At 40.2% G+C, this 22,727-nt stretch overlaps 2 protein-coding genes across 2 annotated transcripts; one reads left to right on the forward strand and one right to left on the reverse strand.

Annotated features, from left to right (window-relative positions):
* Positions 1-491: 491 nt before the first annotated feature.
* Positions 492-15,295, reverse strand: LOC121327059 (protein Hook homolog 1-like). The gene is made up of 22 exons (XM_041270852.1): positions 15,133-15,295; positions 12,980-13,065; positions 12,501-12,573; positions 11,956-12,006; positions 11,720-11,793; positions 11,405-11,604; positions 10,879-11,018; positions 10,546-10,608; positions 9,977-10,071; positions 8,771-8,911; positions 8,038-8,239; positions 7,835-7,945; positions 7,623-7,710; positions 7,356-7,422; positions 6,912-7,052; positions 6,402-6,489; positions 6,068-6,099; positions 5,199-5,281; positions 4,769-4,869; positions 4,422-4,523; positions 3,991-4,059; positions 492-3,600 (listed from the first exon to the last, which is right to left on the reverse strand). The coding sequence occupies exons 1-22, from the start codon at positions 15,175-15,177 to the stop codon at positions 3,433-3,435; spliced, it is 2,220 nt and encodes a 739-aa protein (XP_041126786.1). The 5' UTR covers positions 15,178-15,295; the 3' UTR covers positions 492-3,432.
* Positions 15,296-17,951: 2,656 nt separating this feature from the next.
* LOC121327370 (E3 ubiquitin-protein ligase RNF170-like) lies at positions 17,952-22,727 on the forward strand. The gene is made up of 6 exons (XM_041271351.1): positions 17,952-18,047; positions 19,006-19,105; positions 19,840-19,948; positions 21,229-21,302; positions 21,441-21,551; positions 22,108-22,727. The coding sequence occupies exons 1-6, from the start codon at positions 18,016-18,018 to the stop codon at positions 22,414-22,416; spliced, it is 735 nt and encodes a 244-aa protein (XP_041127285.1). The 5' UTR covers positions 17,952-18,015; the 3' UTR covers positions 22,417-22,727.

Below are 22,727 nucleotides of genomic sequence, written 5' to 3' on the forward strand. Positions count from 1 at the left end.
AAATAAAATAACCACTTACCTCTGTTTTTTATGTTAGAGGCATTTATTTCATTTTATTGCAGCTGAAACATTATAACCCTATGTAATAGTAATGATTCATGCGGTTAACTAAAAATAAAACCATGTAATCTGCTATCAGTCCTAAAGAGCCATGCGGTTGGCTTGCTTGCCATCCAAGTGTATTCAAGTACAAATTGCACCATTAGTTCGAAGGTCAGTTTATCCTCCAAACCCTACTGAAAGCATTGTCAGGTTGGAAGACATTTAGAGCATATGGATACTGGACGAGCTGACAAGAAATTCATGAGGCCAGTGAAGGAGCAGGCTACAGAGCAAAGAAAACATTTGTACAAAAATATATATTTTTAAACAGATTCTTAAGTAAGTTTTAACTTAGTATATTAACTTGGTAAAATATAATTGATTTTGTACAATGGTTGCTGTGTTACCATATTAAAAAAACAAACCACGACTAGTGCAGTTGTTTTAAATCAATTTTATTGCAATGAATGTGACTTACAGATTTACAATAATAAAAACCCCTGAAAAATCCAGAACTAGTGCAAAATTGTGTCAACCCCTCCTTCCCCCCCCAGCTCCAATCAAAATCATTCAGAAAACACAGACCTAAGGACAAGTGTAGATCCATGAACGGCAGAAATACAACATTCAGTAAGAAAACATTTAATATAACAGATATAAATAGTTTTGAAAGATGGGGGAATTCGAAACCCATGACATTTTAAAGTTTAAGTACTTATTTCTTTCCTGAATTTATTTAGTATGAGACACATTTTTTCTATTATATATGTATAAAATTGTTTGCATAGTATTCTGCAGCATCACAAACAAAATCCCAAAGTAGCCTTCTAAGTGTCAGTCAATTAATTTATTAATCCCCATCATTCAAGGTATAATAAAAATAAAACTGATCCTCCTATCCATAATTAATTCACAAAACAGCACCATGTGTGCAATCCTGTACAATTAAGAAACTGCACACATTACATACACAAAGAAGATTCAAAGTTGACCTTCTAAAAGACACTACCAACATATTAAAGCAATGCAAAAGCTCAATCCTTCCTGAAATCAAGTGTCCTATCCACATATCGCTGCATGGTGCTCAGAGGAGCAGTTCAAAGTGATATGAAAGTCCAGCCTCAGAGAAATAAAGGCGTATTCAATGAGACTGCAGTGCAGTACAAAGTGCATAATCCACCACGCACTAAATCACATGCAACAAGTTGCACAACAGGTAACACAAAGCCTGGTGGCAAGCCTGTACTGTTCATAAAAGCATATGAAAGCGAGGATGCCTGTACAAAGGTGTGTCGGGGGGACGGACTGCAGAATGTCAGTTTTACCATCATCAATTTACATTTATTTTAGAACAGTTAGTGTTCTCCCTTACTAAAAAAAAAATATGAAAAAGAATGCACATCACCAAACTCACAGTATAGGAGTTTCTTTATCGAGTCTGCACTCCTGCATAAACAACACACACACACACACATTTGTATTATTATTATTATTATTATTATTATTATTATTATTATTATTATTATTATTATTATTATTATTATTTATTTTTAAACAGTAGGCAATTGTTTTTCTAATGAAACCATGCTAGGAAGACTACAGAATCATCAAACTTCAAAAAGGTATTGATCCCTATATCCAGCCACACGGACAAGAGGGACACTTGGAAAAAACTCTATTCATTTATTCATATATTTGTGTATTTATTTATTTAATAATCTTTTTATTTGTTCAGGAATTTATTTATTTATTTAGTATGACATATCATTTACACAGATACAATGCACAGCTCTAATATGTAAAAACAAACAAAACACATCAGATGACTAGACTTGAACTTCTGCAAATCAAGTGTGCAGGAAAGGTATTTCAGCGAGCTAATACATAGTCAACTTTAATGTCAATGTATTATTATTATTATGTAAACAGTGGTATTGAAGAGTCAGGAACACCTCTAGAAGCCTTGTGCAAACGTGACGTAAACAGGGTGCTTCATCTGAGCACCAAACGACACAAATGTGTGTGTGTGTGCGTGCGCAGAGTTAACTTGTTCACCAACTCGTGGCTTTTCAATAGCCCTCAGAACATAGGCAAAATGAACTTTTAGGACACTTGAAATGCTTTGAATATGCACTAAATAAACTGCAAAGACACGCCACTGCTTAAGAAACAAACAGGCTTTTTGGTTTGGTTTTCCACAGTAGAAACGGCATGCTCACTGTTATTTGCTGCCATTTGTTTAAACGGTGCTGGTGATTCAGTGATTCAGTGATTTTGAGTATATTTTTTTGGCAGTGCTTTGCTTGCAATATAAACTATTGTACAAATTTTACTAGCTTAGTGTTGGAAAATAAAGACAATGTGTACAGTACTCTGATAGGAAATGAACACACATTGATATCCCTATTATAAAAAGTACTGCTATATTATTATAGACTGCAGACCAGTGTCTCACTGTCAACAAACAGATCTCTAGCACCCCCTGGTTCGCTACTGAATCACTTCTTCATTCAAAAGAAAAATGAAACCGCAAGGTTAAACTTTTCATATTTTTTTTTGTACAGATCTGCCATTAAAAGGCTATAGGAAATGTGTGTTGAGTTCATATTCCACCTATAAACTAGAAGGTGGTAAACTAAAAAAAAAAAAAGATTTCACATTTATTAACAATAAATCACGTACCTGAATTCGCTTACATAAAAGGAGGAAAACTTAAATTTTATATAAAATGGAGAAGAGAAAAGCTAACATTTTTATTTTTGTATAACACTTTGTATACATTGAGCTTTACTCAATGTATACAAATACTAAAATGTATTATTTTATTTATTTAACATTATTTTAGCCATCTTTATTGAACCAACTTATTCAGCTTAGCTGATATAATAATATCATTGGAATATATTTAATTTTGTTATTTTTTTATTTTTGCAAAAAGGGACATAGGATTATAATGTATATCGTTTCAGTTTTTTTTTTTTTTTTAATTTTTAATTTTATTTTACTGCAAACTGTGTATAAAATTTGGATTTCCAGTATTGTTTACCTTCTAAGTTAACCATTCAACATTTAAGCAGATAAAAAGCACAAGCTCATAACATTACCCCCGATAGTCTAATGATCACAAGATGCAGAGAGGAAATGCAGCTCATCACTGTTACTGTCTCAGCCACTGGATTGAGTTGTGTGAAATAAATATCAAGCAACACAGACCAGACTTGAGAGATACCTGATGCTGGCCACGACTGGACTTGAGGAGGAAGTGTCAAGCTCTGTTTCACAAGCAAACAACACAACAGGCAGGAGCAGTAAATGCAGTCCCGTCCCCGTGAGAGATCTTGCTGTATTTAAGGGCACCTGAGTGGATGGGTTTCACGAGCCAGGCCTGCCCTACTTGGAGGTGTTTGCAGGCACGATCACGGAGAGGGCTCTCCTGGAGCTGGTAACATGCCGCTGCTGAGCTAAGAAAGACTGTCCCGCGGGTGTAACACTGCCACTGCCATTGCCTCCTCGCCCTGACAGTCTTGACTCCACTGCCAGCTTCTGGAAGCTCACACTCTACCAAACAGACGGCAACATGTTAGGGCAGCTTTCCTCAGCAGACTGTCTAATGCTTTAAAAAACAAAAATGCACATCTGACTGCTTCAAGGCCCCCCATTCTCAGTCCCCATTTTTGTGAGAGGAAAATAAAACTTGGCATCCATGGTATCAGTAGTAATATACTTCAAGAGCTGGTTTTACAGACCCAGGTTAGCACTGATATTGGACTACGCAATGCTAACTTAGCTAAGACAGTCCAAGGATAGAACTAATCAGGGTCTAGGATACTAGCCGTACACGTACATTAGATGCATATCATTTTCTAGTGCAATAGGTGTTTTATTTTATTTTTTATATATTTTTTATATATATACGATTCAATTTAGATGTAATAAATGATACCCTACCTTGTTGTACCAAGCAGTCACTAGAAGTTTCTCCTCATATTCTCGTCGTTTCGCTTGTTCACATTCATGCTGCATGGAACGAGAATCAAACAGTCATGCTTCAGCCTCTAATAAACAGTAATCCATTTTCAAAGAACAGACAGTACAAGAGCAGTTCTGCAACTACCTCAGGTACAGATTCTTTCATACAGTCTGTGACACTGTGCAGCTCTAATTTGGTATTCTTTCAATACATTGGAGATGCACTCTGCAGGCACACTTGTCAAGTTTTACACCGAAAGGTGAAACAGAAGATGGTGTTTGAAGTTTCAACCAATGTGAGCATCGTGGCAATCTGTAAATGTAACAAGCCTGGATCAACCCAGGGCTGTGAAACAGAACAGAACAGAACAATACAATGCAATTGGGGCTGCAAATAAAATGAGAATTACCTCCAGGGTGAGGATCCTCTTCTCTTTCTCCGTCAGCTGGTTCTTAAGGGACTGGATCTCTGCCGAAGCTGGATTTAGCTTAGGATCCAGAGCTCGTATTATCTGGGTAAAGACACAAATGTTGTTCAGCAAAAGTGTACTTTTATTTATTTATTGTAGTACAATTATCAACTACAACTGAAAGCAGAAAATAATAATAATAAAAGCAATTACAAAAAGCAATTTAAATAAATGCAATCTTGTGCCAGCATTAAATGTACCGGTGCTTAACTAGCGAGGTGCTTTTCTTAAGACACTTTTCTACTCCAAATGCCATTAACGTTAATCTTATTAAAAGCCATGCTTACGTTGCGAGCCTTCTCCAGGTACATTTTGTACCTGTCCTCCATCGCTCGCATGTCTTCATCTTTCTTCTGCAGTGCGGCCTGCAGCTCGTCAGTCTTCAGTGCTAGCAGGTGAAAAACACAGGGAAACCATTTAATCTTGTACCAAATAGGGCAGTGCTGTACTGGAGAGATGGTTTCCCTTGTAATAAAAGGCACTTGCTTGCACATACCCAGTTCTGACCCATGGCAGGAATTTAAATGCATTCCTAGCACTCCCCACCTCCACCCCGTCCAATCGCACAGCGTGATGTCATTCTGCTACGATCATTGAAGGTTTATTCAGGGTCAGCCCAAAGCTCTCTAGTTTTAGGCTGCCCCATTCATGCAAGCTGTTCCAGTTACACCTGGTAGAGCCACATTTGTTTTTTTTATTTGCTTGACTGAAACCTACAGCTCTGCATAATTTCAGGCTGAAGGTCCTCAATAAGTTCTTTTTTCTTCATTATCTCATCCTTTGCTTCGTGAAGTTGTACCCTAAGAAGAAAAAGAAAAGAAAAAAAAATGTGAACGTTCTCCACTGCACATATCACTGTGCTGGTAAGAGATTTTGTCTTTTGTCTTTTTCAGATTCTATTCATATATATATATATATATATATATATATATATATATATATATATATATATATATATATATATATAAATGGAAGTGCCAACAGTTCGGCAGCTTTTGTGCTGTGCCCGTAGTCAGCGCAAACACTCAGCCAAAACTCATTTTTATTTCCGACGTGTCCTGGGTCCTAAGGGGGATCTTCTGGGATGATGACAGCATAAGGTCATCTAGTCCCAAGTCCTGAGTTTCACTGGGAAGCTTAGTGTAGTCCTACGCTGCAACCAGGGCAAGTGTTTTATGTTTAGAATCGGACACCGACACCACTCATGCTGCTTAGTACATTTGGAGCCCAGTGCAGCTCAAGCAGAGGAAACACAGAGCTTTGTATGACTTAAAAAGCAGCAAATTCATCTCAGTTAGAGAGGGTGACAAGGTTTGAATTATCCTGCAAGAAATAAGCAAACTACCAGCTAACTAACACAGTTAGAAATCTGGGATTTATTTTAAAAACAAACAAAAAAACCATTTCTCAATGCAGTCTCTAGTGATAACGTACAGCAATTGCTCAATGTGATGGACTGACAGCAGGTTTTTTTATTTTTTATTAAAGCACAGAAAGTTCAATGAAGTGTTTTAGTCATGCAGCTTCTTTCATGCACTGCAGAGTACTACTATTTTAAAAGCATGTACAATTTGATTTTTACTTACATATGGGCATCCAATTTCCTCTTCAGGTTGGACTGCATAAAACAAAAGACATAATAATCCTTCAGTATGCAATCTTAAAGAGAGATAAATAGAAAAAAATTAACAAGGTCACAAGTACAATAATCACCAGGGCCACTGACACAAGATACACTTTTAATCTTAGTAACTAATTAGGACAGACAGACAGACAGATAGACAAGAGAGAATTCCATTTAAAAGTTATGTTTCCATTTTACTTGAAAATGTCTTATTAGTAAGTAAAGCTACTAATGCACAATTGCGAAAAGACCTTGACCTTTACCATACAGTACATATGCAACAATACTTCACCTACATCCTCAGTTTTAGCTCCTTGTCCTTGCAGGGCTTTCTGGAGGTCTTCTACCTGCTGCTGCAACTCATAGATCCGCTCCTGGTTCAACCTAAAAACAGAAAACAGAAACAGCTTGGTCACCCTTCAAAGAATGAGGTGCGTCACCAGACGTTGCACAACTGGCTGTGATATGATTTGATTTTGTAATGTCTGTAACTATAATCCCAAGCCAAGGCTAAGCAGTACAAAGCGCACACCCAAGAGATTCCAGCTCTTATTTGGAGCAGATCACAGGACTCCTCAACACTTCTTAACCCCGGAAGAACTTGCTACTTTTTGGTAATAGCAGAGAGTGCCAGGCAAATGCTGGTTCATACTTCAGTCATGCAACCGTCCATGAGCGCCATTTCCGAGTTGAATTTTGCTCAGCTCTTGCTCTCGCACCACTGTCTCAAGACTTAAATTTGAACCAGCTTCAACTCTCAATGGAAATCCGTGCGCATCCCGTCCCACACTTCGTAGTGAGGTGACCTGTTCTCTGTTTCCAGCTCGCTCCTCCTGCGGTGCGCTTCCTCGAGCTGCCCCTGCAGAGCTGTGATGCGCTCGTTCTCAGAGCCCTCCTGCTGCACGCGCAGCATCTTGTTCTCATGCTGCAGGCGAATGAACTTCTCTCTGAAAAGGGAAAGCAATAGTAAACTAATGGTCTACAGGTGCAGAGGACCTTTAAATAGTATCCTTTATTCAAGTTTCAGAAAACATCCTATCACAGGGACTTACTAATAGAAAACCAATTCATTCAATGACAAAGGTTGAGACTTAAAGGGCCATATTTCCAAAACGTTTACTCCAGTCTTGAAATGAACTTCTGCTTTTTTAAAATAGGAGTTTATTAACTTGTTAACTAAGCATCCTATCAGGTAATGAAGAGCTAACTCTCCCCATACACTACCACATAAACCAGATAAAATCGCTTACCTGTACTCGATAGGCAGAATCTCAGCTGCAAAGGTGTCATGACTGGGACTCCCAGCAGGAATTATGCCTTCAATTAGAAATGTCAATTTCAGTGCAATATTCATTGGATGTGGGTAATTTTATTTTATTTTTTCTTGCATTCACTGGAACACGTGCATAATTGAGTTTCCTTTTCAACACACCTTTGATGTAAACATTGTTTATTTTTATCGTGCTTTAACTTAAGGAGAATTTTACATCCACATTTTCTGCAGAGATACACTGTACCTGCTTGCAATAACTGGTGTTGCTGCACCTGTGCACATTTCAGCTCCTCGTTTGTTTCCTTAAGAGAATCTCGCTCAATGATCAGCCTCTGTTGGTGAAACCATGAAAATTATAAAATGAACTTTGTGTTCATGTGACTCTCTATGTGATAGTGTAACACTGTAATAAACACCATAACAAAACTACATTTAATTATTAAAACTCAGCCACACCTCCTTCTCTTTCAGCAAAGTGTCATACTTTTCTTCAAACTGCTTCATTTCAAATGCCAAATTATCAGCCCGCCTTGATTCGTCCGAGAGCTTCTTGTGTAGTTCGTGAACCTTTTACAAGAAACAAAACTTTCCTTGTTAGCATACGTCATCGTTGACACAGCAGTAAAGCCATCTGGGATGATATTGCGTTTGACCCTCACCTGTCTCTTGTACGTCTCCAGCTGTGCCCGCGCTGCGTTGGCTTTCCTCAGCTCCTCCTCCAGGCTCAATGAGCTCTGCATGTATGTCAAGTTCTTATCCTCCAGAGACTTCACCTGCCTGCGCAGGTCGGCCAAATCCTCCAGCTTCTTCCTGTAACCCTCCACTGATGCCTCCAGCTTCACTGCCCGGTCAGAGCAGCTCCTGGAGTGGCAGACAGAAAAAATTGAAGGGTTAGCCTTGGTGGTCCTCATGCAAGTTGTACAGCAAAGTGTTCGCTGCAATATCTTTTCTTAGTTTCAGATAGACATTGGATATAAAACAGTGTGTAATTCAATGTAAGTTTAAATAGAGTATGTATATAGAGAGAGAGACTAAATCAATTCCTTAAATCAGAAAACCATACTATCAGTTATCTGTTTATCATTTACTTTTCTTCTTCACACACAAACATACATATTTCTAATAATGTATTTTTCTTTTGCTTTTCTTTAGATTACTTTCTCCATGTAGCTAGTTCGGCAGTAAACATCAAGCTCAATGCACATTCCACTTTGCAGAGAAGCACTCTTTACATCTTCTACAAACATAATTCCCAGTGGGTCTGGAATCTAAAGAAGTTTCTCTTGCAAAATATCAGACTTGTTTCAGAGCAGTGCTTGCACTTTGCATGCTGCAGCACACAATCTAAAGCAGCCCGTGATGAGTTCCTTCCTCCGCTCCCTGCCTCCTTACCTCAGAACGTCAAGCTCGTCCTTCAGGGCTCGGGACTCCTCTGCCAGGCTCGTCAGCTCATCATTGCGGTGTTGCACCTCGATCAAATGTTTCTCCAGCTCCTCGCAGTGGATTCGGTAATCGTCCTTCGCTGCTTCGAGTCTGCATCACAAAGGATAGGCATGATGCGTCAGGGCTGTGGACAGTACTGCAGTTCTAGGGTTTTACTGAAAGTTTAATTAGTACTTTATACTACAGGTTATAAAGAAATACAACTGCTATGTAATATGAGAAGTGAAAATCATAAATTCTGAATCCAAAACCCCAGCAGCTTTGAATGAAGTTGACATAAAGCCTTACATGACAATGCTACAAGTCATGTGCTTGAAGACTCCGCCTTGGAGGGGAAACATGCATAGGAAAGAACACCAAGCCTGTGTTGAGCAGAAAGTGTGTGTGTGTGTGTGGTGGTGGGGTGGGGTGGGGGGGGTCTAGGGTTTTACTGTAAGTATCATTAGAGCATATATAGAGAAGGACAGCAATACAGAGACATACATCTTCTGAACTGGCTTGATCAAGTGTGTGTGTGTGTGTGGTGGTGGGGTGGGGTGGGGGGGGTTAGTTAGTAAGTATCGTGGTTTTAGATCTCGTGGTTTTAGTTACTTAGCAACCCTTCCCTCCACCCCCAAACATGTTAGATGCACTCATAGAGCTGGAGCATACTGGGATTAACTGTTTGTTAGGTACAATTCTCATGCTGCAGCTACATTTTGGTATGGAAACTTACCCTCTGTCTCTTCCTGGAAATGTCAATTTACAGAATCTGTTGAAATTAGTCCCAGCAAAACTATGTTTCATTAACAAACAAATAAAAACCTAAAATATATATATTATTATGCAAATTCCCACAACACCCCTGTATGAAATAAATAAATAAAAAGGACTATTATTTCAGAACCATTCATTGATCACCAAAATAGCATGTGAAATCTGAAAGCTATAAATAGCATGGAATCAAACCAAAATCAGTTTGCAAGTGCTAAACCTGCTTCTGTATTCTAAACTAGGTCTGCCTTTTAATTCTAACTTTTTAAACATGAGTATGTAGTGCTAACAACCCTTTCTTTAAATGTTTTAATATACTGTACTCTCAGACATTCACTGTCAGAAAACAGTGCAGTAATGACAATGGACTTTGCTGTGCTTGTCAGTAAATTAAAATGTTACAGCAAACCCACCTGGATGTCTAACTCCTGACACCTTTGAGCAAGCTCGTCCTTCTCTGCTAAGGCTTCAGCCAGCTCCTCCAGAGCTTTCTTCAGCTGAAACATTGTGGGACATTAACAGCAGGTTAGACAGCTCGATGTACTGTTGCATTATTCACAGAATGCTTTTATGAATAAAATGAAGTGGTATTCATGACAAGTTCCCTGACTGTTGTTGTGAATAAAAATAAAAGTTTAACTCACATGTTCATTCTAAAATTTAACAGAGACTCAAGCGCTATACATTAAAAGCAGAACTCTACAGAGCAACAGAGAAAGCTAGCCTGGCTCTTGGCATTGTTACTCAATTGCCAATCAAACTACAAAGAGTCATTTACAGATGCCAGAGATGGGTACAGGCAGCCTGGCGGAAAGATCACAGAGCACTGTACACCAGTGAGCCCTTGGACATCACCGTGAACTGGCTGGCTGGCTCAGTAAGCTCAGCGTTGTTCAAATGAAATAAAAAAAAAAACACACACAACACTGCTATCCTCTGCATGCTTCTCTGCTGAATCCCAAGACTATTACCTGCTGCTCACAATCCCCTGATACTTCAGTTCCAAAAGCAGCCATGGCTTCCTTGCTCATCAGCTAAAAAACAGACAAAAGAGATTCCCTGTGAAACAACCGAATGGGTCGGACGCCTCCTTATTTTAATATAATGTAAATCACGGTGTCACACTAAAAACACAATAGGTAGATAGCTCCAGTCGTTATGAGGCAGCTATATTATAGGTGGTACTTAAGACAAAAGCTAAATCACCTGTTGTTACTTCATCAAAAAGATGGACTTAAGGTGACATAACCAAGGCTTTAAAGAAACCATATAATTATGGAAGACCTCTTTAGCATTACAATTACCTCTTGAATTGCTGTCATAACAACATGCTGTACCGATTCCTCCAAGGTCATGATAATCTGAATGTATTCTGGAAAAACAAAATCTGTGCGTGAGTTTAAACATCTCATTACATCTGCCATGCAGCTAACAGAGTGCTTTACTTACCCCCAGATAATCTCAATAAGCTACAGAATGCCTTCATATCAACTGAATAAGCACTTCTCTGGAATAAACGTGAAGACATGCAGACGAATGGATTGACTGACTGACTGACTGGGCATCTGCATATGCTGACACACCTTCAGTGCAGCACATCCCAACCAGCATAAGGAAAATACACACAGAGAAGTGCGAAACAGAACGGACAGTTATATAAAAGCAGTCACCGTGTTTCTTTTCAAAAGAACCTCTGAGACCTGCTGTGCCAGAACCTGTACGGAGACAGCTCTGACATAATATCTGAAAAGAACCTCTGAGACCTGCTGTGCCAGAACCTGTATGGAGACAGCTCTGACATGATATCTGAAAAGAACCTCTGAGACCTGCTGTGCCAGAACCTGTACGGAGACAGCTCTGACATAATATCTGAAAAGAACCTCTGAGACCTGCTGTGCCAGAACCTGTATGGAGACAGCTCTGACATGATATCTGAAAAGAACCTCTGAGACCTGCTGTGCCAGAACCTGTACGGAGACAGCTCTGACATGATATCTGAAAAGAACCTCTGAGACCTGCTGTGCCAGAACCTGTATGGAGACAGCTCTGACATGATATCTGAAAAGAACCTCTGAGACCTGCTGTGCCAGAACCTGTACGGAGACAGCTCTGACATGATATCTGAAAAGAACCTCTGAGACCTGCTGTGCCAGAACCTGTACGGAGACAGCTCTGACATGATATCTGAAAAGAACCTCCGAGACCTGCTGTGCCAGAACCTGTACGGAGACAGCTCTGACATGATATCTGAAAAGAACCTCTGAAACAGAACAGCTGGTGGATGTCTGAATGTGTAAGGATTTAAAAGGGTCAATAATGCAAAGGGTGCCAGTGCATTCCAGAATACAAGTTTAAAAGTAAAGAGGCGGCCCTGGGGTTACCTCGTTGTAATAATCCACGAGCAGCTGCAGGACCTTCTTGAGGTTGTTCACCTAAGCAAAAACAGAGCAGAGTTTCCTCAATGACAAACACTGACATTCTCTGGAGCTCACAGTTCAGAGGGCTTAACCACAGCGGAGATGCTACAGTTAATATTATTATTATTATTATTATTATTATTATTATTATTATTATTATTATTATTATTATTACTTTTACCAGGGCCAGCATTAATGATATAATTAACAAGTGCATACATCAGCCCGGTCTAATTTTTGACTTCCTCAATAACATAAATGAATACAACAATAATGCAACAGAAATATGCCTGTTTTTGAATTTTAGCAGTAGCAGAGCCTAGCCGGGCTCCTATTTTTTGGAAGCTGTACATTTGTTGCTTATGTTCGGCAGGTAAAAAGAGCCGACAGGCTTGTCAGCGAGAACGGAAGCCGTCCGTAGATCTTCAGTGCTCTCAATGGGTAATTGTGTGTTTGTGAAAGCATTTGTGAGTGTGTAAAGACATTGACTACCATATTTGAAACCCTACCTTCAGTCTCCAGTTGTCACCGACATCCTCTTTAATACGACTCAGCCATGTTTCATTAAACCAGGAGGGGTCTCTGTGAAAGTTGAAATTGACATGGAATGCAACATAAATTTAATATATATATATATATATATATATATATATATATATATATATATATATATATATATATATATATATATATATATATATAGACATACACACACACACACACACAGGGTGATCAGAAACTAAGCTTACCACATCATCTGTATATAGAACTCACTCCAAGGTTGGAAATAAGACCCACTGCACAGCTGTTTGATCCATTTCTGGTCTTACTGTGAGCTTAATAGGACACAGCTGCGCTGGTTACATATACTGCACACTGTGGCTAATCAAGCTCACAGTAAAAACTGGAATGGTGAGTGCTATGCAACAAGAGTCTTATTTCCATCCCTGCACTAATACTGTACACAAAAGATATGGAGGGAGCTTACATTTGATGAAGAGCCTGTGCCATTGCCACTCCACTGGTGAGATCATGTACAGTCTTACATGGTGAAGGGGTGTTGAAGGTCTCTAACTAGAAAAAGGAACGAGAAGCAGTTACAAAAGTTCACCCTTGTAAAAATGTAAAATTGGTTACAGAAGAGCTGAATTTGGTAAACCACAAACAGGGAAAGCTCAGGGGAGCCCAAGTCAGTTCACAGAAATAGCCAGGAATGCCTATTAACGACTATGCAATAAGCGTCTAACTTCCATCCACGAGCTGCACTTTTCAAACACTCCTTGTAGGCTATAGCAATATATCACCCAGCCTACTGTTGGCATCAGAGTTTGTCAAAAGCAAACTGGAATCACAATGCCCATCCGGCTGTCCACTGGAGTATAGAGATGGTGCAAACTGTTTACACATGTACTTCCTCCAGTCCTACTGTTATTATCCAATATTACCAAACAGTTGAGTTGTGCATGGTTCAGATTACCATATTAAAAGCTTACTGTGATCACATTTGATACTACCATTCTTAAGAAAAAAAAGGAGACAGCCTGGCAACCAGAAACCTGAGACTGGGATACACAGTGTTAACCTCCTGAAAAAGGACCGTCCTTAAACTGAAAGTAAACACAAGCGATGACATCTGACATGCTGATATACAGGTTCATACATGCATTTTCCTTTCAAGTTTTTTTTTTTGCTTCTTTGTATTGTTTACTTGCTTACACATTTGAAACTCTTTTTAGACACCAACATTACAGCTCAGCAAAAAAAAAAAAACGTTTTGCCACGGCAGCTTGAATGCTAGAGGCTGCACCTATTTAATATCTGAATACAGCAAGATGCATAGAGGCTAACTGAATGAAGACTGACTAGTGACAGCTTAGCCCACGGTACAAGTTGTCTAGGTCATGGGGGTTCCTGCTGTGGATAAGAATAAGCTTGCTGCTGCATCTGGAAACTGAGGAGGTGCAAAGCTGACACACAATCTGGAAGTATGCACAGGATATTCTCTTTATGTACGCTAACAGTAACAGCGCATTGTCCTACATGAGCTTGAAACCTGACCTCTCTTTCTGCAAACAAGAAAGTAATCTGAAAAACAAACCCATAGCATTTTAAATAAAACCTAGATCACTTGACCTATTTTAAATGGCCATCAAGTTATCTTCAGATGCTGAACTAGGTGTAGCAACCCAAAAAAATAGTATTGATACATATGAGCTGCAGGTCAATCAGCCTGTAGATCAAATGAAGAACTGTTAACACAGTGTCCTTGAATCCAGTACTAACAGGACTGGAGCAGTTAACAGTGACAGCACGTCAAGGTCTTTGTGCTTTCTGACCTAGAAATTATAAACCACCTAGAAATTATAAACTGGGGAGTTCAGATAGTCTGGGAATTGTTGAACTGGCCATGGATTTTTCAATTCATTTTAAATAGGCTACTTTTTTTTGGGCTGCGATACTGTATTTCACCCCCTGCCCTAACTAATTTCGCGTAACCCTTTACTGTTTCAGCACTGCAAAGCACATACAGGTACACTCAGAACCGAAGACCATTAAACTAATATAATATATGATGTATATCGTATCTGATCCCCTTGCGGACTCCAGCAATAATGCGGCTGGGAAGCTCTGAGTCGTACCTTCTGCACAGGAAGTGACTGTAGTGTGGTGGTTTGGAGAAAGGCGAGTTTTACAGAGTCAAAGTGGAAAAAATAAAATAAAATAAAATAAAAAATAAATAAATACGATCTACACACAGCAACAACGCAGCGCTAATCATAAAAAAAGATTTTTTTTTTTTTAGTATTCAGTTGCTAAGGTAACACACATTTTTTTTTAATTATTTTTATTACTATTAATCTGGATCTTTACCATCCAGATCGTGACATCGTTCAAAACACGCAAAGAGAACATATCCTACGTTTTATTAACAATTCAAATGATTAATTGACGATAATAGTTTCTAGGCAATGCATTTTGGTTGTATTCTTTACCTGTAGCGGAACTGTAATCTAGTGTAACCGCTAACACCTGCGGAAGGAGAATTCTTGACAAACCGAAGCAAACTGCAAACCATCGACGTCCGTTTGCACATAGATACGCGTTTACAGCGATTCTAATTCATAACCTTAGTACACTTACCCAAATAATAAGGCTCTCGCATAGCACCGTTTTGTTTACTTCCATTATTTCTTGTTTTATGTTCTCTCCTCTACACCTGTCAACAGTAATTTTAACCCCCCAACACCGCTGCTGACCTCACCTGAGAGTGTTTTTTTTTTTTGTAAAATTACGTAACCTCCTATGTTTTGTCCTACCGTGAATGAACGGTGTACGCAACTAGCGTTGACTACCCAGTGAAATCGGATTGGTTAGGGGCAAATGTGTGCGTGTGTATTGTGACTTGGCTGCCCTGTACTAATGCATAAACATTAGTATAGATTGACGCGAGCATTCCTAATTTTTAACCAATAAGGTAGTGCTGGGGCCGGTATATTGCTTTTATATGGCGATAGGTAGAAGTAGCCCAGGTGACTGTTGTGCTACGTGTATAGGAGGTGGGGCTCACGCATTTAACCGTTGAAGTGCCACACAGGTCAGCATGCAGTTGACTTCTTATTTAAGTTATAAATTGTCATTAATGGTTTCACTCATTAAGTGCCATTGTCCTCACTGAGGATTGGCTACTTTGTAATTTTTTGGAGCATTTTTTAACTGGCATCTGTGTGTTTTATTGATGGGAGGCTGTGTGGTCCAGTGGTTAAAGAAAAAGGCCTTATAACTAGGTGGTCCCCAGTTCAAATCCCAGCTCAGCTATTGACTCATTGTGTGACCCTCTTTGTGCTCTGTCTTTTAGATGAGACGTTGTTGTAAGTGACTCTGCAGCTGATGCATAGTTCACACACCCTAGTTTTGTATCTTGTAAAGCACTTTGTGATGGTGGTCCACTATGAAAGGCGCTCTAGAAAGATGATGATGATATATCAATGTGCTCTTTAACTATTATGATAACTTACTCTAATTTTGTCAACCGCAAAGGTTAAGTGTAAATGTACCTGTTAATTCTGCAGTTATAGAAAACATTTAACTGGTCTGTTTATAGGCACATCTAACTTGCCTGCCCTCAAAATAGGATGCTGCAGTTTGTAGCCAAGAAGAAGGATTTCCATTTTGTTCTGTGAATAAATATTGATTTATAATCTATCCAAGGACATAAATGCAGCTTGTGTTGTGATTTTTTCCAAAGAAAAATACATTTGCTACTTAACGGTTTAAAGGTAAATTTCAATTTTATTCAATTGAAGGATCCCTGTAAATACTAACTAAGTGAACTGAGTTTTCAAGTGAAAAGTTTCTAACACTTGGCAGAGCAGCTCAGGACAAGGGAAAGGTAGAAAGATAAAGTTTTGTGACCTCTCTTCCACAAAGAAATTCTGTGTACATAACCTAGAGGCAATGCGGCCTTGAGTGCTTTCTATTTAAAAAAAATCTAAGGTAAACAGAAGAAATAAAAGTGGATATTGCATCATTTCAATCCAGATTTGTATTTGCTGGTTACACAACCTCATGGTTCTTTGGTTTAGTTTACTAAAATGTGCTTTTAAAACAGAACGACTCCTCATGGCTGATTGTGAGGATCTGCGGAGGGGGAAGCATATCACACCTGCTCTGTGCTCTGCGCTGAACTTGCTGTGAGCTTGTCTGGATAATTCTAACTGCCTAGGACTGAACTGACCTCTGGATTCCAGTCAAACCAGGTGACAAAATGGCCTTTCAACTTTGCTGGTCCCAACTCCCTATGTAAGTTGGGTCAAAAGTCACATTTACCCACTTTTCCACTGGCACCTTCGAGGGCCTAGGGCTCCCACAGTAGGGGTGGTTTTCCACTGGCTATTTGTCGAGCCGAGTGAAGACAAACCCTGAAACTCTGGCCTCGCTACACACCTGAATCTACTCGGAGTCATGGCCAGGGGTGGGGTTCATGATTTTCGTCATTACGTTGGGACATTGAAGGCAGAGTATCTTGCTCGTCAGATCCAAATCACTGCTCTCTCCGAAAAGCATTCTTCTCTTTGTGTAATCAGACCATCGTTGCGTTTCAGTTGTATTCGGTAATATATGAAGAACGAAAATGAATAAAAAAACAAGCATATCTGGATCCACCATTCTCAACTCAAACACAGTGCCTCTTAATACAGCTTAATCTGCACGTGACCCCACGCACTCATCGCTCATGATGTCATGCACGGATTGGGTTCTGCAGTGCAAAAACAACCAGGCTCCTCCTAAGCCGCCCAGCTTGGTTATACAGCGGAAAAGAGGTAAATGTCACATGGTTTGGGTAGAATGAGGAAGGGCGGATCAGTGCTAGGCAAACTCAAAGCCAGATAAAGACCAATATAGAGAATAAAGTGAATAATATATTGGCGCTTCAGAACCCGAAACTGTTCCCAATGGTTGCAAACATGATAAAAAGGGAAATAAATGACATTGAAAAGTACTTCTCTTTAACATGTTTCTGTTCTTATAGCTACACCTCTGGGTTACCGGCCACAGTGCCGTTATAGTGACCTCCATTTCAGGAAGCGGCTCACTCATTTACCCCACATTACATTTCATTGTGTAACTGTAATTACATGATTGCTTCATCAAAAACATTTCATGACCTCACCGTGGCCTCTCCTAGGTCATGTCATCATAATACAGCTTTCAAGGCCAAGGTTAGTGTTTGAGCTGGCATGCCTGTCAGTCATTAACCAAAAGAAATAAATACATATAATTATTTATTTACTTACTGTAAGTTACAGTTTAGAAAACAGTCTGGTTGGTGGGTAGTTTGTAATGGGAGTAGCCAACGTTTCATCGTGATGTGTTTCCTCATTAGCAGTAGCCTCTGGCAGTCAGGAGTGTGGTTAATGATTGCTGGGTTTGTCCAATGCATTATGTATAGTGACGTTGCCTTGCAGCATTTTCCAGAAAGAGCGTCCGCTCAGTTTCTTTCCCTTCACACAGACTCTTCACCTCATGGGTACTCACTGCTCAGGTCCTAGCACAAGGTAAGCGTTGATTAAACTCTTCCTTCAGCACAGTGTGGTTCTTTTATTCATATTATGTTGAATACCACTTGCAGTGTGTTTAAAGTTGGCTGTAGCACAGTAGTTTTATTATGCAATTGTAACATGCAATGCTTTTGATAATGACCTGTTTATATCCAATACTGTACCATTTTATTATTATTACTTCTATGATTTTTTTGTGGTTCATTTGTCACAATAGCTGGTAGAAGACACTTCAGTCCCTCTGGAGACTGAAGTCCTGTATGTCCCCCCATCCCCTTGTCCATGCCGAGAGCAGGGGTAGCACAGCAAGCAGTGCAATGTGATTTTCTCCCATCTCATCAGCTCATCCACTTGGCCCCTCTTGTGGAGGTTGCATGCAGTACCCACATTTTGTGATGCAGAGTTGACACCATTTGTAAAGCTGCCTTTTCTCTCATGTCCAGGGATGAAAGGCTAGTGTATTGACTTAGGCTAGTATATTAACAGTGAACAGGACCAAGAATGAGAGAATAAACACTGAATCTCACACACATGATGGCACTGCTGCTACACTGATCATCGTCTCAGTGGTCAGCTGCAGTGCTAGAATCGTGGAGGTACCCTAGACCTAGGACAATGTGTCAATTCAGGATAGCTCTTGTTACCTATGTACGCTTTGCCATGTGACCTTTGACCTTAGGTCAATGCCACCAAACCATTGAATAGCTCAGATCTGAACACCTTTCAATCATGCTTCTGTGTACAAGAATTCCTGAGATAAAAGCAACTTTTAGATTTTTAATGTGTTTAAATGAATTTTTCAAATACAAAATTAAGTACTCAAAACTCTTGCTCCACCCGATGCCCACAGAACACTCAAATACCTGCAAGGTGTCAGTGCTCTGATATGATATGTCAGCAACCAGCTTACTGGAATTGCATTTGTTTATGATGATTTGTGTTTATTTATCTTCAGATCTGACCTAATTAAAGACCCCACAGGAGCACAAAGTCTAACCACCCTGAGCATGGTCCTTCCGAGAGACGTCTGCTGTTATTTGCCTGTTAATTACAAAGTGAGTAGAGCCTTTGCCTCCGGTCATGACAATGACAGATTAATAAAGAGAAAGGTAAACCACACTAATAAAACCTTCTCAGGAGGGGGGAGGAGCCTGTCTGCTGTGTGTTTAAGAATCACAAGACTTTGACAGGTTGTACAGTTCAGTATTACAGTAGGTTTCCAGCTCTGTAGTTCATTGGGTGAAGTTAAGTTGTCCCAAAGGTTTCGTCTCCTTTGGTACTGAAACCATTATCAGTGTTGCCAACCTTGCAAAATCAGTTTTTACAGAGTAGTTGTAGGGTATATGATCAGAGTTTTTGGTGAGCAGGTTAATGATAATAGCTTGTAGTGTGAGGTTTACTCTTTTTAAGGTACTGTAAAATCAGCTCCATAATGATTAAACCTTTTAAATCAGCTGTACAATGACAGTATACTCTAGATATCATTTTACTTCAACAGTAAAGAGATGATGCAAAGAATGGGGGCTAGAACACACGCATACCAACTCACTACTATAACTCTGGAAGGTGTCTGTTTAAGTGAATTGAAAGAGTGGCAGATCTTAATAAGGGGGTCAATAATTCACTTCTGCGGGGTTAATATAGTTCGGTATTTACATCGCTGTGGTTTAGATCATTACAATAGAACCCTTGGTGGCTGTGAATTTATACTGTCATTGAAAATCAAATGCATAGGGGAGTGGATTCAATGCATTGACATGCACTTTCATTCTTTTTTTCCTTTGGTTAGGAATCACACGCACACAGCAGGCTGTGTTTCCACAATGACTCCCACTGCCCCGTGTGCCTCCAGACAGCCACCTTCCCTGTGGAAACGAACTGCGGACACCTCTTCTGTGGTAGGCTCATCTATTACCTAGATTCACAAAGCCCTTTACCCCAAATCAGCATTAGCACAGTGTTATCACAAAAGGACTAAAACCATTTTCAATGAAACTAAACTACGCAGACATTTCAGTTATGGTCACGCAAATACAAGTTGTTTGTTGTCTGTTTTTGAATAGCAACTGTAAACTGTAAATATCTGTAAAAAATAACTGTAAATATCCTGGCCATAGTGAAGAGATCCCTGCATTATAACTGCTTCTCTGTGACCAGCACTGTTTGATAACACACACACACACCCCTCTCCTGCTGCTTTCTCGTGTGATGGTGAATGAATGATTAACTGCTCTTATGACCTACTTCCTGATGCACTGGGTGAAAGCCGTGGTTATTCTTTTACTGTGTGTGGCCCGTTTTTAAAGCAACAAACCTCTCTGTGTGACATGTGGATTTCCAGGACTGCACGTTGGCTGACGTCAATGCAGATCCACGCTGTAAGGGTGTGCAGGTTAGCAGGACTGAACATTGGCTGACGTCAATACAGATCCATGCTGTAAGGGTGTGCAGGTTACCAGGACACAGAGACGAGTGCTAATTAGCCACAAAGAGATAAAGGCTCTGGAGCAAGATAATGCAGGTCAATGGGGAGGTGTCAGCCAGTCCTTACAGCTCTTACTTGCAATGGATGTTTACATTGTTGTGCAGTTCTGTTCACATTAGGTAGTGCGGCAGTATTTCATCATGCAGAAATAAGGAAATAAGGATGATGTAATTTACAATATACAGTGCAAGGTACCTAACCGGCAGGCAGCACTACTTCAAAGAGACAACTGCAGTGTTAACTTCCCAACAACATTTGTGCATTAGTAGATATTTGTGCATTAATAGCATCCTCTTCAACCTCGTTTCAGATTCTGTCATGGGAAAGACTTTTTAGGTGAACACATGGTGTGGGTCGAGAAGGCAATAGCATTGGAAGAAAAATCAGTTAGCTCCCACATTTGAGAAATTTTCCTCTGCCCAGATTAATTTGGTTGAATTGGTTGTTCTACAGAAAGAGAGAGGAACACATGACATCAGTAGCAGTGGCACTGATCCTTTTATAGGTTTAGATGACTGTCAGAAACCCTAACCTGTAATGTGTTCCCTTGCTTTCGGGGAGCAGCTACACCACCCCGTCTTAAGGGCTTGGTGACTATGAGGTCTAACCTGACAGTGGCTCCTCAATTGGCGTAAAACAATCCTGAATATTAGATAAAGCAACATCATATTCAAAGAGCGATTCTCCTTTCAGCTCCCTGTTTAATTGAATACTGGAGGCATGGCTCGTGGCTTGGAGCGATCAGCTGCCCTCTCTGCAGACAACAAGTAAGTTAATTAAAACGAAACCTGGAATTGCTCTGAGCTCACACGTGAGATATATTCATAGAGTACATATGGAGTTCCGATAGTGTTGGTCCAGTGCTAAAGGATACAGTGCATCATAACCCTGTTTCCTTTATTCAGGTGAGTATTCTGTGCAACCTCTTTCATGAAAACCAGAGAGATCAACAGCAGAGACAGGTCTTGCTAGACATCAGGGATTACAATAAACGCTTCTCTGGAGAGCCCCGCCCCGTAAGTACAGCCTACCTGCACACACACACACGTACACACACGCACATACACACCCACATACACCTACACCCCCCCCCCCCCACACACACACATACACACACACACATACGTTTTTTTTTTTTTATTGTAGGCTGCTGTAAAATACAAGCTGATATTCACCCCACCCATGTGTGGGATTGATTTCAGCTTGTATATATAGAGTGTTCCCTTTCACAGTTCATTAAGAAACAAATTCGGTTACTTCATGGTAAGTCCTGTATAACGGCCCTTCACCAGTTCAGTGTTTTCAAAACTTAATGATTTCTTGAGACAGAGACAGACAGTAAAATAAAAAGGGGAGCACTATATATATATATTAATCTATGATATCAGCACGCTGGTCTGCTGATTTGTGGGAAGTTGTCTCTATACTACTCTGCAGATTTCAGTGGAGTAATCTTCCCTAGACCTATCCACAGGTCTGCAGTGCTTGAGACTGTGAAATAGCGCGGAGTCGTGCGGGGATCAGTCTCCAGGCCCACCAGGGCTCACTGCGCTGCCCTCTGGTTCTGTGCAGGTTGCGGATTACCTCTACGACATGCCCCTGTTCCTCAGCCTCGCCCTGAGGGGGCTGTTCACCATGGGTGGGGTGGTGTGGATCTTCTGCCTGAGGATTGCTGTGTGCTGCTGCGGGGCCGTCGTGTCACTCTCCTCCCTGCTCGGCGTCTTTCCAGAGCCGCTGTGCGGGGTCCTGGGGGCCGTGGATCATCTGATGGTGGTGTTCCTCCTGCTCATCTGCATGATCAATATCAACCAGCAGATGGGGCCAGAGAGAGCCAACATTGCCAACAGCACCACGCAAGGAGTGCTGTCAGACTCGCTGTAGGGAGCGGAGCTGTGGACACTGTGTTTGTGGACGGGAGAGACAGGGTCACGGGACCAAACCTGGACTAGGGACCTAATGGAAGCAGTATGTTATAGCTGTTATTGAGACAGGCCTGGCTTGGTGTGTCTGTCATGGGATATTGTTGTACCATTAAAGCTGTAAGTATGTACATGTTTTTTGTTTCCTATATATGTAACTGTATTGTATAAACTTTGTATTAATGTTTGTTCTGAGCAGTGTGGCTCATGCTTTATGTCATATTGATGTAGATACTGTATGTCAATAAAGTTTTACTATTATTATTATTATTA

The sequence above is a fragment of the Polyodon spathula genome, chromosome 14, assembly GCF_017654505.1.
Source record: "Polyodon spathula isolate WHYD16114869_AA chromosome 14, ASM1765450v1, whole genome shotgun sequence".
Lineage (NCBI taxonomy): Eukaryota > Metazoa > Chordata > Actinopteri > Acipenseriformes > Polyodontidae > Polyodon > Polyodon spathula.

What these genes read in the sequence shown, in the direction of transcription:
- LOC121327059 (XM_041270852.1), bottom strand. Translation starts at nt 15,177, where the DNA reads ATGGAAGTAAACAAAACGGTGCTATGCGAGAGCCTTATTATTTGG. An exon ending in GACATCCAGGTGGGTTTGCT is followed by an intron (nt 8,912 to 9,976) that starts GTAACATTTTAA and finishes TTTGTGATGCAG; the next exon opens with ACTCGAAGCAGCGAAGGACG. An exon ending in AGGAAATTGGATGCCCATAT is followed by an intron (nt 5,282 to 6,067) that starts GTAAGTAAAAAT and finishes TTTTCTTCTTAG; the next exon opens with GGTACAACTTCACGAAGCAA.
- LOC121327370 (XM_041271351.1), top strand. Translation starts at nt 18,016, where the DNA reads ATGGGTACTCACTGCTCAGGTCCTAGCACAAG. An exon ending in TGCTCAGGTCCTAGCACAAG is followed by an intron (nt 18,048 to 19,005) that starts GTAAGCGTTGAT and finishes ATTTATCTTCAG; the next exon opens with ATCTGACCTAATTAAAGACC. An exon ending in ATTTGCCTGTTAATTACAAA is followed by an intron (nt 19,106 to 19,839) that starts GTGAGTAGAGCC and finishes TCCTTTGGTTAG; the next exon opens with GAATCACACGCACACAGCAG.